This window comes from Erinaceus europaeus, chromosome 9 (assembly GCF_950295315.1).
Source record: "Erinaceus europaeus chromosome 9, mEriEur2.1, whole genome shotgun sequence".
Taxonomy (NCBI): Eukaryota; Metazoa; Chordata; class Mammalia; order Eulipotyphla; family Erinaceidae; genus Erinaceus; species Erinaceus europaeus.
This window is the reverse complement of record NC_080170.1, coordinates 80,821,369-80,838,670: the sequence shown is the minus strand read 5'-3', so window position 1 is coordinate 80,838,670 and position 17,302 is coordinate 80,821,369. Positions and strand designations below refer to the sequence as shown.

At 39.8% G+C, this 17,302-nt stretch overlaps 1 protein-coding gene across 1 annotated transcript in view; it reads right to left on the bottom strand.

Annotated features, from left to right (window-relative positions):
• Positions 1–1,064: 1,064 nt before the first annotated feature.
• Positions 1,065–17,302, bottom strand: part of HCLS1 (hematopoietic cell-specific Lyn substrate 1) — a 35,499-nt gene continuing 19,261 nt past the window's right edge. Inside the window, exons 4-14 of the mRNA XM_016194911.2 lie at positions 14,818–14,947; positions 10,021–10,131; positions 8,232–8,286; positions 5,849–5,959; positions 4,852–4,907; positions 4,178–4,247; positions 3,647–3,858; positions 2,745–2,849; positions 2,048–2,264; positions 1,839–1,898; positions 1,065–1,634 (exon numbers count right to left, since the gene is read on the bottom strand). Of these exons, the coding sequence (XP_016050397.1) occupies positions 1,501–1,634; positions 1,839–1,898; positions 2,048–2,264; positions 2,745–2,849; positions 3,647–3,858; positions 4,178–4,247; positions 4,852–4,907; positions 5,849–5,959; positions 8,232–8,286; positions 10,021–10,131; positions 14,818–14,947 (1,261 nt within the window). The 3' untranslated portion in view covers positions 1,065–1,500. The remainder of the gene's footprint in view (positions 1,635–1,838; positions 1,899–2,047; positions 2,265–2,744; positions 2,850–3,646; positions 3,859–4,177; positions 4,248–4,851; positions 4,908–5,848; positions 5,960–8,231; positions 8,287–10,020; positions 10,132–14,817; positions 14,948–17,302) is intronic.

Sequence of the window (17,302 nt, the reverse complement as noted above, 5' to 3'; positions counted from 1 at the left end):
AATATTCAAAGTTATGCCTAGAGGGCTGGGGAAATACCATAATGGTTATAAAAGCCCCCAATTTCCTAGTTTCAACCATAAGCCAGAACTGAGCAGTGCTCTGGGGAGAAAAAAAAAAAGGTTAGGCCTACAGACAGATTTGGGATTTTTCTGTCATCAAAGTTAGTATTGAAACAAAAGAGTATATGTCCTGAAGAAAAGACAAAGAATGAGGCACTCTAGGCAGCTAATCAACTTTATAAAGTCCTAAAGCATCCATGAATCTCAGCCAGTAATCTTTGATCTCATTGTCCAAGATCTCTCTTGCCTTACTTTGACATTTCAATCTCCCTTACCCCTATTATATATCTGCTGATTTGCTTTTTTTGCCCACCACTGGCTTTCCAAATGTTCTTGTCTCTTTTCCTATCAGCCTTGACACTGTGCTACTCAAAAGTTTCATAAGCTTCTTTTATATACCCTCTTACTTGGTCATTAATTTCAGTCATTTGGTCATAAGGAAGTTAGGAATTTGAGGATAGGTCACTGTCTCTAACTCCTGTCACCTTAGTGGAGTCTTATGTTCCTTTAGTTTTAGTCTTCTGTTGTTGGAAAATTATCTTTTCTTCCTTTCTTTTATTTTTATTGCCACCAGGGCTAGCTGGGGCTCAGTGCTTAACCAGGTTAAACCACCTCCCAGCCCACTTTTTCCTCTTTTCTATACCTAATGTGAGTGTCTGCTTCAAGAATCATCACACCCTAAAAGAATGTATTAATTATTCCCAGAAAGAAGGTTGACTTCTCATAAGCGTTGAAGCCAGTAGAAGCTGACCATTTAAATATGTACACTGCCTGGCCCCTGGCCCCTTACATTATGGCCATTTCCCAGGATGATCTGTTTTATATTAGGCTTAAGTGCAGTCTTAAGCAAAATACCCAGCCCTTGACTTCCAAGGTACTGGGGAAGGGACAGTAAGTGGTAGGATAAAACCACCTGGATAGTCCTAAAAGAGGGAAGGACAATTGGAGCTGTGAGAGTTAGGGTCTTTGCTGTACCAAGAATTTAATTTACCTCAGCACACAGATGAACTTCAGTCCTACTTTATTTCCAATTTTAGGGCTGAACAGAGAGAAAATTCAAAGATATCTGGGCAGGGAAGGAAAGCTGGCAAAAAGAACCAGGCAAACCAAGCAATTGAGATATATCTTCCCAGGGAAGTAACCAAGATATTCAGAGATAAACAAAGGAAGTCAGAGCTTAGGGTGTTAGAGGGAGCATTCATAAGGAAGAAGGCAGGACTATAGTATAAATGTCCATTATCTCATCTTGGTAGAGAGGACACTGAGGGGAAAATGACACCTTCCTCATGCGATCTCTGCCACAAGTCAGAGGAGAGTCTGCCTAGAACCTCAGGCAAATAGTGACATCCTATTAAACACTTGCAGAAGGAATTGTGGAGTGAGACAGAGGCACACTGGACAAGGGAAGTCAATGCACAAGGAAACAGGGAGGGCCAGTCACTAGAGGAGCTTGACATAATTTGCAGGGAAGAGTCCAAAGTGGCCATGACAACGACCCCGCCACCAGCCTTCATCCACCATCTCAATGTCAGTGATGATGTCATCTGGATCAAAGGAAAGTTCATCGCTTCCCTCTGGGGATGAAATTGGCAGAATGTTAAGTGGGTCAGATAAGAAGGAATCCCTCCATCATTGTGCCCACTCTAAATTTCAGAGAGGGAAATCCTGCTTTTATTAATGTCAATTCTTACTCTTCTTTGACCCCCCACCAGAAGCCACTCCCCCCCTTTGTATCTGAACTTTCTAGGCACCAGACTCCTCAGCTATTCCCAACCTACCTCCTTGGTAATCATACAGGGCTACAGCCGAGACCCTAGCCGCAGGCCCAGATGATGATCCTGCATAATGAAAAATATCAACATAGTCACATTAATATGTATGAAGAGAAAGTATCTGGTTAATGGGGGTTACTCATCTTCCCTTTAGCTTCCTTAAGACCTAAGGCCAGACAAAATTTAGGAGTTAATTTCTCCTCACCCATACTCACCAGTCAGAGTGGAGGGAAAAGATGACTCGGGCTCAAGCACATCCTCATAGTCCCCTTCTGCTTCATCATCCTGTTGATTTGTGTCCACTTCCCCAACATCCTCATAGTCATTCTCAGGCTCAGGCTCAGGCTCAGGCTCTGCTTCATATATTGGCTCTTCCTCCAGCTGGAAGCCCTCTGGAGTTCTGGGGGGCAGAGCTGGAGGCTCTTCACTGTCCTGAGAAGAGATAGTGTGGGTCAGAGGGAGTTGCACTCATCAGGAATTGCCTCTCCGAAATCTCCCAAAGGAGGGTTGCTCAGATTCCACCCTTCACCATCCTGCCACTTCTGTCCTCCATCACTGACTCCACTTAACAGCTTCTCCTAGGGAGCACAGCCTATACTCTATCTTCATTCCTAAGCCTACCCACTCAAAATTAAGATGAGGGGAGCAGAATGTAAAAGGAGTGAGGAGAGGCAAGTAGAAAGCATGACCAGGAGGACACTGAAACAAAAGTACACTTCTAGGAACACTACCACTAGAATGACCAACTGTCCTAGTCTGCCCAGGACTCAATGGTTACCCCAAAATGCAGGGCTTTCAGTATTAAGACTATGTCAGCTTCAGACAAGCCACAATGGTCTGTCACCTTGTATGGCCCACCTTCCTAGGACATAAAAAGATGTAGGAACAGAGTCTATTTGGAGCTCTGCTTACCTCTGGAGGGTACTGTCTTGAAGGCAGAGAAGGCACTGGGTCTTCCCTGATGATTTTCACAGGCTCAGGCTCTGAAGCTGGACAGCTTCCTAGTGGAGGCCAGTTCTATGGAAAAGGAAGCATTTCTGCACTAAGCAAGCAAACCTCCATCTGAAACACCCCCTCCTATATCTGCTAATCTATAAATAAATCAAATGCATTCTTCAGATGGACTCCAACTTGAAGTGATAGTTCCTTTTTAGTTCCTTCCTCAAAGGTTTACTGCACTGACTGGAGACTTTTTTCTGTTTTGTTATGAACATATTGGCTTTTCTATAACATTCAGATAAGTATGAAACCAAATAACACAAACTGAAAATCCTCCTGAAGAGGGACAACAGTATAGACTTTGCTTAACACAGGGCAGAACTTTACCTTCGTTTCTTTTTTTCTGTGCTTTTTTCTCTCATTCTCTCCTTTTACAACTTGATTTTCTTTTCTTTTCTTTTCTTTTTTTTTTTTTTTTGCCTCCAGGGTTATTTCTGGGGCTTGGTGCCTGCACCACAAATCCACTGCTCCTGGAGGCCATTTTTTCCCTTTTGTTACCCTGGTGGTTATTATTATCGTTGCTATTGATATCGTTGTTTTTGGATAGGACAGAGAGAAATGGAGAGAGATGGGGAAGACAGAGAGGGGGAAAGAAAGATAGACTCCTGTAGACTTGTTTCACTGCCTGTGAAGCGACTCCCCTGCAGGTGGGGAGCCATGGGCTTATGCCGGTCCTTGTGCTTTGTGCTATGTGCGCTTAACCTGCTGCCCTACCACCCGATCCCTACAACTTGATTTTCTATCAGTGATTTGGAGTCCTTAAGCTTTTGCCTTAGTAAGGAACCCTGGATGACCCTAAATGACCAAGCATTAACCTCCAAAGAGATTTTCTTGGGCATTGGGGCTGGCATTATAGGCTCTTCCACAGAGGTCGCCGGCTGCTGAACCTCATGGCTCTTCTTTACCAAAGCCTTTCTCTCCTGTTGCTGCCTGGCCATCTGCTGGGCCTTTTCTTCTTCTTCTTGCTTCCTCTTCTCCTCAGCCATGGACTCAAATTTTGCCTTCAACCCACGGGCACCACTGGAAGCTACAATACATATGAGAAGAATTAAAATCGTCTTTGCTTAGAAAAAAATAGAATTAAAAGATTAGAATTGGGCAGGGGTAGATAGCACAATGGTTATGCAAACAGATTCTTGTGCCTGAGGCCCTCTCAAGTCCCAGGTTCAATCCCCTGCACCACCATAAGCCAGAGCTGAGCAGTGCTCTGGTAAAAAAAAAAAAAAAATTAAAATAAATTTTAAAATTTTAAAAAATAAAAAAAAAAGGTTAGAATTGTCTTGCTTAGAAAAAAATAGAATTGTCTTTGTTGCGAAGTAGTAGTATAGGAATCATTTAAAACTTACCAGCCTCAATGGGTGTTGTTTTCTTATAAGCTGTGGTTGGAGCTTCCATTTCACTGAAGCCAACTGCACTCTGCAGATAGAACAGTATGTGTAGGAGGGGGCAACAGAGTGATAGCAACCCAGAAGACAGATAGAGGGCAGCATCATAGGAGGTATCCCTAGCCATGTGATGCTCAATAGTTAAACAGCACTATCATTTTGTAGTAAAAGCAGAAACAAAAATTTTAACTAACAGAATTGTATTCCCTTTTTAAAGACTCAGTGTACTTAGAATCTCATATCTCCAAGTCCAGTTGCCCAGAATGTTGTAGGCCTCCTGGTCAATGTATAGAGGGAGGGGATGGAGTCTCTTCCCAAAGACTATCGATTGGGTTAAGTGAAGGCATCAGTGACATTTTAACCACCACGTTCTCCTGGCATTTATCTACCTTTATGTCTCTGCTTCCCTCTACTCTCCTTAGATAAAGCTCAAGTTTCAGAAGACCTGCCCATTATTGAGCACTTTCATCAAGAGCTATGGAATTCACAATTCTGGAAAGAGTACAAAACAAGAGGAGGACAGCTGGGGGCACCAAGCTTTTCTCATCCTTTTTCCAATTTTTTGTCTCACTGTTCTCTGTGCACTATCCTTATAGTTCAGGGAACTCTAAGACAGTGGTGTTCCAGTGTTTTACCTTATCCACTCGGTCCTTCTGGATTCCATACTGACCACCAAATCCCTTTGCATAATCTGCAGGATAGAAAGAACTGAAAGTCATAAGGGAGTTAAAATTCTAGTGATATGGGGAAAGACCAGAAATGATAAGAAACATATAGACTATGAGAAGCAAAGAACACAGAGGGAAAGAAAGGGAAAGGATGGGGAAAACAAAAACAGTTGGGAGAGAATTGAGAAAAGATGGGAAAATGGTAAACATAAGAGAGAAAAGAGATAGAAAAGAGAGAAAGAGTGAAAAATAAGGAAATATCTTCAGTTACTTCCTCTGGGTGCCAGGGAAGAAAGAACATTTCTAGGTTTTCTATGAAGTAAAGTGACTTTTTTTTTTTTTTTTTTTTGCCTCCAGGGTTATCACTGGGCTTGGTGCCTGCACTGCAAATCCACTGCTCCTGAAGGCTATTTTTCCCATTTCTGTTGTCCTTGTTATAGTTGTTATTCTTATTGCTGTCATAGCTGTTGTTGCTGGATAGGACAGAGAGAAATCGAGAGAGGAGGGGAAGACAGAGAGGAGGAGAGAAAGACACCTACAGACCTGTTTCAACATTTGTGAAGTGATTCCCCCTGCAGGTGGGGAGCTGGGGGCTTGAACTGGGATCCTTACACAGGCCCTTGCACTTTGCACCATGTGCGCTTAATCCGCTGTGCTAGCATCCAGCTCCCAGCAAAGTGACTTTTTTTTTTTTTAAGATTTCATTTATTAATGAGAAAGATAGGAGGACAGAGAGAAAGAACCAGACATCACTCTGGGACATGTGCTGTCAGGAATTGAACTCAGGACCTCATGCCTGAGAGTCCAGTGCTTTATCCACTGTACTGGCTCCTGGACCACAGCAAAGTGACTTTTAAGACTCATAACCAAACGACACTCTTGCCATCCCCCATCTAGTCTTCCTATATCTTTTTCTCAGTGATTTTCCCTTTGATCTCTCTGACCTCCCTCCTCACCAACTTACCTTTTTGGGATTCATGTTTCTCTGTCTCTCCCTTGTAGTCATATCCCAGAGCTGCCTTGTCCCGTTTATCCTTCTCTATTCCATAACGACCACCAAAACCACGAGAGTAATCTACAGTGGAAGTAGCAGTCATGAGAGATCATTCACAGAATATAAGAAATGAGAGGCTGGAGGCCCAAGACCTTATGGTAGAAAAAGATGATGGTTTGGTAGAGGGTGAAATATACTAATATCTATCTTGGGAGGAAATGTGGAAATGTAGCCTTGTGATAGTCAAAATTTTGTAAATTCTGCAAATTTTCTCAGTAAAGTGATAGTGGAATTAGGAAAAAATAGGCACACAAAGCATTTATTCTGATTTAAACCTTCCAATTACATTCTTGCCTTATCTATCAAATATAAACCTATGTTTATGAAATCCACCAAAAAAAAGGAATATCCATGCTAGTATAAACTTAACAGAATTAAAATTTATGATGCAAATCCTGACAGACGCAGAAAGTAAGATAGATAAAATCCATGACTATAGCTGCAGGTTTTAACACCCTCATATGATTGGTAGAAAACTTAGACAAAAGGAATCTAAAATTACTTAGAGCCCAAGCAGCTTTGTCACTTCACTGACACTTAATATAATATTATACCTCAAAATTGCTAAACTTTTTTTTCAGACACATAGAACATTCACCAAGATACACCATATACTGGTCCATATAATATATATATATATATATATATATACTTTATTTATATAGTTTAATAAAAATAAAATTAAATAAAAACTTTCTACTAATAAAATAATCTAGAAAATTCCACTGTTCTTAGAAAATAAATAATGGAGTTTTTTTTTTGTACATGCAAAACATTTCTCAGTTTTCCACACAACAATACAACCCCCCACTAGGTCCTCTGCCATCCTGTTCCAGGACCTGAATTCTCCCCGCCACAGACTCAGAGTCCTTTACTTTGGTGCAATATGCCAAACTAAAGGAAAATAAATAATGTTTATAAAAAGTCTAGGGGGTAAGAGAGAGAGAGAGAAATATAATAGAAACTAGAAAATATTTTAAGTTGAATGAAATTTAAAATACACATTACAGGGAGTCGGGCTAAGTGCACGTGGCACAAAGCGCAAAGAGTAAGGATCCCAGTTCAAGGCCCCGGCTCCCCACCTGCAGGGGAGTCGCTTCACAAGCGGTGAAGCAGGTCTGCAGGTGTCTTTCTCTCTCCCTCTCTGTTTTCCCCTCCTCTCTCAATTTTTCTCTTTCCTATCCAACACAACAACATCAATAATAACAACAACAACTACTACAATAAAACAACAAGGGCAAAAAAAGGAGATAAATAAATAAGAATCCATATTTCATTGTGGGATGCAACAAAAGTAACATTTAGGCAGTCTGGAATTTCAGAATTATCATAGACACACACACACACACACACACAAAAAAAAACCTTTCATAAGAAAGAAACATGCCACCTATATAAGAATGATGATTAGATTGACACCATAAAGCTGCCAGAGATAAGAAGATTATAAAGCGATAAAGGAAAAATAACAATAAAGAATGGAGCAAAGTGAAAAGATTTTTAGCAAAAGGACTGGGAGTTCTTTCATAGATCCTCACTGATAGAACTATCATAGGGTATAATTTAGCACAGAGGAAATGCAAGAAGCAAGGATGAACTAGTGAATTACAATAACAGTGATGAGTTAGGTGAATATCCTTATCAGCACAAATAAAGTTTTAAGACACATGAAACCAATAAATTGGACAACAATAATTGTCCATTTGCATTAAAATATGTAGAATTTAGAAGGAATGTACTTAAATTATCCTGTATTTCTTATAATACCTAGGAAGAGATAGTAATTAGTTTGTAATTGAAGTTAATGATAAATGTTAAAACTTAGGCATGACTTCCTAAAGCAGAGGAGTATAACACCTTTTTTTGATTCATAGGGAAAAAGAGAAGGATTAAAGAAAACTTGATTAACCTCATAGAAAACAGTAAAGGTGAGGGGGGGAAGAAGCAAGCAAGGGCCAGCTGGTGGTGCACCTGGTTAAATGCACACATTACAATGCATAAGGGCCAGGGCTCAAGCCCCTGGTCACCACCTGCAGGGTGAAAGCTTCCTGAGTGATGAAGCAGGGCTGTAGGTGTCTCTCTGTCTTTCCTTCTCTGTCTCCTCCTTCCCTCTCAATTTCTCTCTGACTCTATCCAATAATAAAAATAAACAAATAAAAAATTTAAAAAGAAGCAAGCACATACCTGGCCTTAAAAATAAAATGTGAGAAACTGAGTCATGAAACAAAAGGATGTTGGTGACAATTGTTAGAAGTTCAAGGTCAGGTTGTTAAGGTTGTTGCAGGGTCCTTACCTTTCTGTGATGTATGTTTCTCCACTTCTCCTTTGTAATCAAAGCCAACTGCTGACTACAAAGAAAAGGAGATAGACGTGGCTAGAGTTGGAGATGACAGTTAACCTTCTCTCTCACTTATCTTTTATTCCTAGCTCATTCCAGAGATTAGTTTATGTAAGTATGGTGGTTTACTTTGTATATGGTTAGTGTATATGCTTTGGGTATTGTTAGCATGGTTAGTTCATGGCTGACTATGGTGAGATAATATAGAAACAGTATCCTGACAGGCTGATGTATAGGTAGTATGCTACAGAGCACTAAACATAGTCTCTGGATATGGATAGCTTTAGTTTCAAACCCTAACCTCACTTTTCTTATGTATAGTTGTTTAACTTTAGGCATGTCCTACAATATTATTCCACCTCAGTCTCCTCAGCTATAGAGTGAAAATCATTAGAAAACTATTTTGTAAACTATAAAGCACATATAAAAATATTATTTTAGCCTTAGTTATACCATGACTTTTCTCTTTCTTAATGCAGCAGTAGATTTTAGTGGCCACAAAGGAGCCAGGGATCATGATAGCACCTATCTCCCAAACTGTATAAATTGGTCAATGCTTAACATTATCATAGAACTGTGTCCCCATCTCAGTAACTATGAGTCTCTAAGCAACTCTATATACTGCATTAAAAAAAATAACAAATAACAAAGGGGGGATAATGATCTGTAAGAATATTGTCACATTGGGTGGGGGTAGATAGTATACTGGTTATGCAAACTCTCATGCCTGAGGCTCCATAGTCCCAGGTTCAGTCCCCCGAACTACCATAGCCAGAGCTAAGCAGTGCTCTGGTAAAAAAAAAAAAAAAAAAAAGAATTTTGTCACATGAATACAGTTTCTTCTCTCCCTCTAGTAAGTTTTCATACACCACTTACTCCCAACATCATGTACTGGGTCTCTAATATTTGGATTAAACATTGGACCTCAGAACTTTAGGCATAAAAATCTTTTTGCATAACCACTATGTTATCTTCCACACCCTAAAATTTGCATCTTAAGGGATACTGTTATGTATTATTTCTTGATATATCTGGCAAACTGATTGTTTAGGTGAATCAACTTGTAGCTCATCAGGTAGAAAATGAAATAGAAAGCAATGAAATCTCTGACAAAAGTAAGAGTGGGGCCAAAATGGAATAGAAAATTCCATCCTGATTATAAAATAATTTAACAAGCGCTTTTTTTCCTTAATCAAAACTACTTTTTTTAAACTTCCTCTGAAGATGTGCTTCAGAGATTTCTGCCAAATTATGTGAAAAGCAAACTTTACCTTTTAAATATATTATAATACTAACCTTTAACTTAATGGTATGCTGCTGTAGTAATAATATTTAAACTGACATTACTTGAAAGACACAAATGTTTATATGGTTTTGATGGTTGACCAAAAATTTAGCTTTGCAATTTACTTCTTCTCTCTACGTGCATATGTATATATATGATTTGTAATAAAGACATATTTAGTAAAAAACAAAACAAAAAAAAACAGTAGTTTGAGGAATACCCAATTCAAAGAGTTTGAGAGTCTGTCTCACTTAAGCATCTTCCAACTCAGTATGTGACCTTCAGCAGTGGTGCCAATGAACTTGGTGAGGGGGCTACAGAAGTGGTCCTTGTGATGAACTCTCTTTGCATCCATTGCTCTTTTTCAAAAGAAGGAACATGGACTTACATTCAAGTGTAAGCGTTGGTAAGTCATGAGCAATTTGAGATGGGTGGCATAGGGGGCGAGCCATTACTTACCTTGTCTGCTCTGTCTTTCTCAACTCCATATTTGCCACCAAACCCTTTGGCAGCATCAGTCTGAGAAGAGTGCTTCTCCACCTCAGCAACATATTCATGGCCCACAGCACTCTGGAAAAAGTCAAAAGGGAAGTATGAGTGACAAGAATAAAAGTTAACCACAAAAAAAAAATGTAGAGATGATACAGAGTTCAAAGAGTTATAGCAATATAAGAATTCCATCCTGGGAGTCGGGCTGTAGCGCAGCGGGTTAAGCGCAGGTGGCGCAAAGCACAAAGACAGGCATAAGGATCCCAGTTTGCACCCAGCTCCCCACCTGCAGGGGAGTCACTTCACAGGCGGTGAAGCAGGTCTGCAGGTGTCTATCTTTCTCTCCTCCTCTCTGTCTTCCCCTCCTCTCTCCATTTCTCTCTGTCCTATCCAACAACGACAACAACAATAATAACTACAACAATAAAATAGCAAGGGCAACAAAAGGGAATAAATAAATAAAATAAATATTAAAAAAAAAAGAATTCCATCCTAGATCAAACACTGTGATGAAGTCCCCACTCTCTTAGCATAACCGACTCCATCTTGACCTGAACCTGTGCAACCGCTTTACTTGCCAACAAGAAATAGATCTTAGTGTTCTGAAATTATTGATTAATTGTTGATTGTTTCCATAATGGGTTGTCCTGACCACAGTAACAGACCACCTTAACCACCGCATATTTGGCTTCTGTAACCTAGCTTGCCAGCTGAATAAAACTTTTAAATTTAGCTGAACTGGTCTTGGGTTATCTCTGACACATACCTCATAACAACACATAGGCTCAGACATTGTCAAGGGATATGAAATGGGAGAACAAGGTACCTTTTCGTATACTGGTTATCTTTATTTATTGGATAGAGACAGCTAGAAATCGAGAGAGAAGGGGGAGACTGAGAGGAAGAGAGAAAGAGAGACACCTGCAGCCCTGCTTCACCACACACAAAGCTTTTCCTCTGCAGTGGGAAGTGGAGGCTTGTGCATTATAACATGTGCTCAACCAGGTGCTCTACTGCCCAGGCCCAATATTCTGGGTTCTTGTATATTCTGAGTCTTTTTTTTTTCCCTCTAGGGTTATCACTGGGGCTCAGTGCCTGCATTATGAATCCACTGCTCCTGAAGGTCATCCTTTCCATTTTTGTTGCCCTTATTGTTATTGTTGCTGGATAGGATAGAGAGAAATCGAGAGAGGAGGGGAAGACAAAGAGAGGGAGAGAAAGATACCTGCAGACCTGTTTTACCACTTGTGAAAACTACCCCCTTGCAGGTGGGGAGCCAGGGGCTTAAACCAGGATCCTTATGCTGGTCCTTGAGCTTTGTGCCATGTGCACTTAACCCATTGCACTAGTGCTGGCTCCCTGGTGCCTTCTAGAAAACTACTAGGAACAATCATGCAATAAAGTTCCATAGGAAAGACTGAAAACCAGAGGATATATGTAGATAGAACAATGCTTAAACCAAAAATTAAGAAAAATAAAAGTGAAAGAAGGACTTTGTGCATCAAAACAGACATGAGAGTAGATATGGGGAAGAAGTTAAAGGTGCCTAACTGGATACCATAGCTGGGACTGAATATTTCACTGACATAGCCTGCTGCTTTTGTTCTGGATCTTTGCTTCTTGAATGGCCATCAAAATTTAGAAGTGCTAGCTGAGCCCTGATATTTAATAAAGACACATTCTTTATCTCAAAGGACACTGGTAGTCATTCCACTGAGTAGTTTAAGAAGGCTATATAGACCTGAAACATTTCCTATTTTCCTTTACTTTTTCTGTCTACTTGTTTTATTTATTTATGGTTTTGATATGTATATCTTTCCTAGTATTTAGATAAGGATGTTCAAGCCAAATAATTATACCTTTTTATTTATATGCAAATAATAATACTTGTAGCATCTCAACTGAGAAGAAATTAAAACTTCTGTTTCCTCCTATACTTCCAATCTTGTGGTGAGATAAATAGTACTAGCATAGAAATTGCTATGAAATAGTGCCCTATATAGACTTCTGGAAATTACAGTGTTTTGGAATATGTTTAGGTAAACTTATTAAATTTGAGAAGGAACTACTTTATTTTACTTTCATCCAGGAATTTTGTAGGAGAATACAGTGTTTACATTGTGCTTTGCACCAGTGGAAAAAACACAATACTTCTTGATAGCAGACAAAAAGTTTCCACTAGATTTTTTTTCTCCATGAAAATAAATTCATAATAGCTAAAACCTGGAAGCAACCCAGGTGCCCAACAACAGATGAGTGGCTGAGAAAGCTGTGGTATATATACACAATGGAATACTATGCAGCTATCAAGAACAATGAACCCACCTTCTCTGACCCATCTTGGACAGAGCTAGAAGGAATTATGTTAAGTGAGCTAAGTCAGAAAGATAAAGATGAGTATGGGATGATCCCACTCATCAACAGAAGTTGAGGAAGAAGATCTGAAAGGGAAACCAAAAGCAGGACCTGACCAAATTGTAAGTAGGGCACCAAAGTAAAAACCCTGTGGTGAGGGGTAGACATGCAGCTTCCTGGGACAGTGGGGGGTGGGAGTGGGTGGGAGGGATGGGTGACAGTCTTTTGGTGGTGGGAATGGTGTTTATGTACACTCCTAGCAAAATGTAGTCATATAAATTACTAGTTAATCAATATGAGAGGGGGAAAATCAATTGTATGTCTCAAAGTTTTTCAAAACACAAACTGAATCTTTTTAATATATAGGCTGTGTATTTGATATGCGGACTCTCTCAAAAGCCTAGACCAAGTAGATCAGAAGCATCCAATAGCACAGCTATATACAAGACACTGGGTACTGTACAGCAAACCCTAACAAAAGGACTTTTCAAAGTTAACCCAATTACCAAATAATGTGATGATAACATTAACTATTGATTGTCTTTTTGAACCCTAAGACAGCAGGAACCTCACATCTCCACTATAGAGCCCCTACTTCCCCCAGTCCTGGAACCCTTGGATAGGGCCCACTTTCCCATATGCCTCTCCCAATCCATATCAAATAATATTGCATCCGCCGATCACAACCTAACCAACGCAACAATTGCCACCTCAACATGCTTCACTTCAGACTGTGTCCAGAGACTTCACGTGTGGAATGACAACCATTCAGCTTCATTACTCGGGTGAGACCTTTCCTTTCATAGTATACTCTAATTTCATCTCAGGTGGTTCACTTTCTAACAAAGTCCCAAAACCTAGATATACACCAGTTTCTGTGAGAGAGAACATATGTTTACACGTATCCATAAACTACTGCAAAACATATACCTGAAAGCAGAAGTACACTAGAGTTTGCAGTGAGTACCTCCCTAACACTTCCTCTCTACTATCCCAAGCTTTGGGTCCATGATTGCTCAACAATTTTTTTGGCTTTGTATGTTAACTCTCTTTTCAGTCACTAGGTTCCAGATGCCATCAGGATGCTGGCCAGGCTTCCCTGGATTGAAGACCCCACCAATGTGTCCTGGAGCTCAGCTTCCCCGGAGACACACCCTACTAGGGAAAGAGAGAGGCAGACTGGGAGTATGGACCGACCAGTCAACACCCATGTTCAGCGGGGAAGCAATTACAGAAGCCAGACCTTCTACCTTCTGCAACCCACAATGACCCTGGGTCCATGCTCCCAGAGGGATAGAGAATGGGAAAGCTATCAGGGGAGGGGGTGCGATATGGAGATTGGGTGGTGGGAATTGTGTGGAGTTGTACCCCTCCTACCCTATGGTTTTGTCAATTAATCCTTTCTTAAATAAAATTTAAAAAATTATATATAAAAAAAAAGAAAAGAAAAAATTTTATTTTGGAAACATTTCTGTTTTCTAAATTACTAAAGTCAGTGGAAAATATGATTGACAGTATTTTAGCATTGTTTTATAATAGCTCATTTATAAAAAAGTAATATTCATATTTAGCAGTATATAGTAAGTAAGTCTACATCAATATTTTTCAGACCTTTAATTATATCACATAAATATAAAAAGAGAATAAATTTCATTCACAGTGAAGAAAATAAGAGTAGTTAAAACATAAATAATATACACATTTAAAAGCAGTGAATGATCTTAAAACGTTATTTTATCCTTCTTGACTTATATCCCATCTGTTTATTCTAGGAATTTGAATGTGTCTGGGACCACAATAGAATAGCCCTTCTAAAATCTTGGTCCTCATTTTCTATCACTTATGTTTATTTTATTAATTTATTTGTTCATTTGTTTGGTGAGTGAGTTACCAGAACTAATGCTAGGGCTTGGTATCTGCACAACTTCACTGTTCCTATTTGAGTTTTTTCTTAGATACAGACAGACAGACAGAGATTTACAACACTGCCTCACCACTTATGAAGCTTCCCCTTGCAGGTGGAGACTAGGGGCTTGAGGCACTGCCTGGCCCTTCTGCTATCTATCTTCATGTGTTTGGGTCATAAATAAAATGGATATGAAGCGAATATAAATGTTATTCTAGAAACAAATGAATATAATACTTTTGAGAAGATTTTTTAATATTTTATTTTATTATCTTTTAATTTGATAAGACAGAGAAATTAAGAGGGGAGGGGAAATACAGAGGGAGAGAAAAAGAAAGAGAGAGACATACAGTACTGTTTAACCACTTGTGAAGCTTTCCTTCTGCAAATGGGGACCAAGGGTTTGAACCTGGGTCATTGCACATGGTAATATGTGCACTCAACCATGTATGCCACCATCTGATCAACCTACTTTTTTAAAAGCTAATAATTTCCTTTCAGCTCACCTTGTCCATTCGGTCTCTTTCCACGCCAAACCGACCTCCATAGCCATGGGAGGCTTTGGGCCCTGATTCCATCTCCTGTTTCTTGAGGACATCATGCTCTTCTGACACTTTGCTCCTCAACTGGTGGATGCTGGAAGAAGCCACATGACAGAAATTCATCTTCTGCAAGGAGGTGAACAAATACTTCTTCCCAGAAAAATGGAAGCCTTCAAGTATTTTAAACAATAGCCTGAGTACTTAAAATATAACAGTGATGGGTTAAGAGTAAGATATTAGTGTGACTTTTTTTTTTTTTACTATAGCCTGACTTAAACTTTCCATAAGTCAATAGCATTCTCCCTAGTCTGTTATTTTCCTCACTAAATAACATTCTAATACTTAGTTCAATTTTTCATGCTCCTAAATATGAGAGCAATAATATTTTTATTTTTGTAAATGGCAAGTTATTTTCATCTTTGAATAGATTTGCTTTCTAGTAATAAGGTATTCTCTCTCAGTAAGTGTAAAACATTCATATACTTCTTTAAATTTATTTCCTTTTTGTTGCCCTTGTTGTTTTTATTGTTGTTGTAGTTATTATTGTTATTGATGTTGTCATTGTTGGATAGGACAGAGAGAAATGCAGAGAGGAGGGGAAGACAGAGGGGAGCAGAGAAAAAACAGACACCTTCAGACCTGCTTCACTGCTTGTGAAGTGACTCCCCTGCAGGTGGGGAGCCGGGGGCTTGAACTGGGATCCTTACACCTGTCCTTGTGCTTTGCAACATTCATATACTTTTATCCAATACATTTAAGTCTAGGTGTCTGCAGCAAGGAAATAATTTCATCAAGAGTGAAGCTTAACACCTAGTGACTGTCACAGTAATATTCTGTATATTAAAACCAAGAATCAATCCATATGGGAAGTAATTGGAGACCAGTTAAGTAACAATATTACTTTCAGTGGGATACTAGGTAGTCATTAAAATGATAGCTATTAAAAATGAACCACTGAGATATTTATCTATACATTAAGTAGTTTGTATATTTTCTTGTAAAAGTGAACACCTTGTCTGCAAGTGTTGGTGTGCACCTGTAGTCCCAGCTACTCAAGAGGCTGAGGCAGGATAAGTCCTTGAACCCAGGAGCTCTGAATGTAGTGCACTGCCCACCAGGCCAAATACATTGTTTGCCATCAGTACAGTGACATCCTGGAAGCAGGCAATCAATATGATTGCCTGAACACGAGTCCTTCAAATTCCATCCAAGATGTCACAAGGAAGAGCTTTCATTCTTTCTTTCTTTCTTTTTTTTTTTTTTTTTTTTCCCCTCCAGGGTTATTGCTGGGCTTGGTGCCTGCACCATGAATCCGCCGCTCCTGGAGGCCATTTTTCCCCCTTTTGTTGCCCTTGTTGTTGTAGCCTCGTTGTGGTTATTATTATTACCATTGTTGATGTTGTTCATTGTTGGATAGGACAGAGAGAAATGGAGAGAGGAGGGCAAGACAGAGAGGGGGAGAGAAAGACAGACACCTGCAGACCTGCTTCACCACCTGTGAAGCGACTCCCCTGCAGGTGGGGAGCCGGGGGCTCGAACCGGGATCCTTACGCTGGTCCTTGCGCTTTGCGCCAAGTGCGCTTAACCCACTGCGTCACTGCCTGACCCCCGATTTCATTATTTCTTATACTGATGAGTATTCCATTGTGTATCTATACCTCAGCTTTCTTAAACAATCATCTGTTGTTGGGTATCTGGACTGACTCCAAGTTTGGGCTATTACTTTAAAGCTCAAATAACCTTGGTTTGGCAAGACAATTTTATCCCTAAGAGAATCTAATACCCAAAGGAAGTGTTCTCTTTCAGTTTTACCATGCAGATTGGGAACACTTCTAAATATTCATTAGTTCTGAGGTTATAAGGCCAAAGGTTCATCAGCACCAAATGACAAGTGGGACTAGTACTTGGATATATACAAAGACAAATGAAGACTCTTAGAAATACTTAATGGTTATACAAACAGATTTTCATTCCTGGAGCTCCAAAGTCACAGTTCCCTCACATTTACACCATCATAAGCCAGAGCTGAGCAGTGCTGTGGAGAGAGAGAGAGAGAGAGAGAGAGAGAGAATGAGAGAGAGAATGAGAGAGAGAGACCTTAGGCAAGATAACCCTAAAGTGTAAATTTTATTTTCTATGGTAAGAGAGGCTTAGGACACTGGGACAGTGAAATCATTCAGACTTCACTAATCCTGAGTAACAGACTCATTGCTACACAAGGCATGACTATCTCACAGTTAAAATTTTCCTCTTTTGTGGAAGAAAAGATCTATCTGGTGTCCTTGTAGTACAATCCTACTGAGGTTTTTAAAAATGCCTTCTAAGCCAAAATCATAGTTAATTTTAGAAAGCTGGCTTTAGACCAGGTGAAATTAAGCTAAGTGCTGGAAGAACCCTCTGTTCTAGTGCCTGTCCTAAACCCTCTGGCAGCAGTCAAGGCAGAGATCCT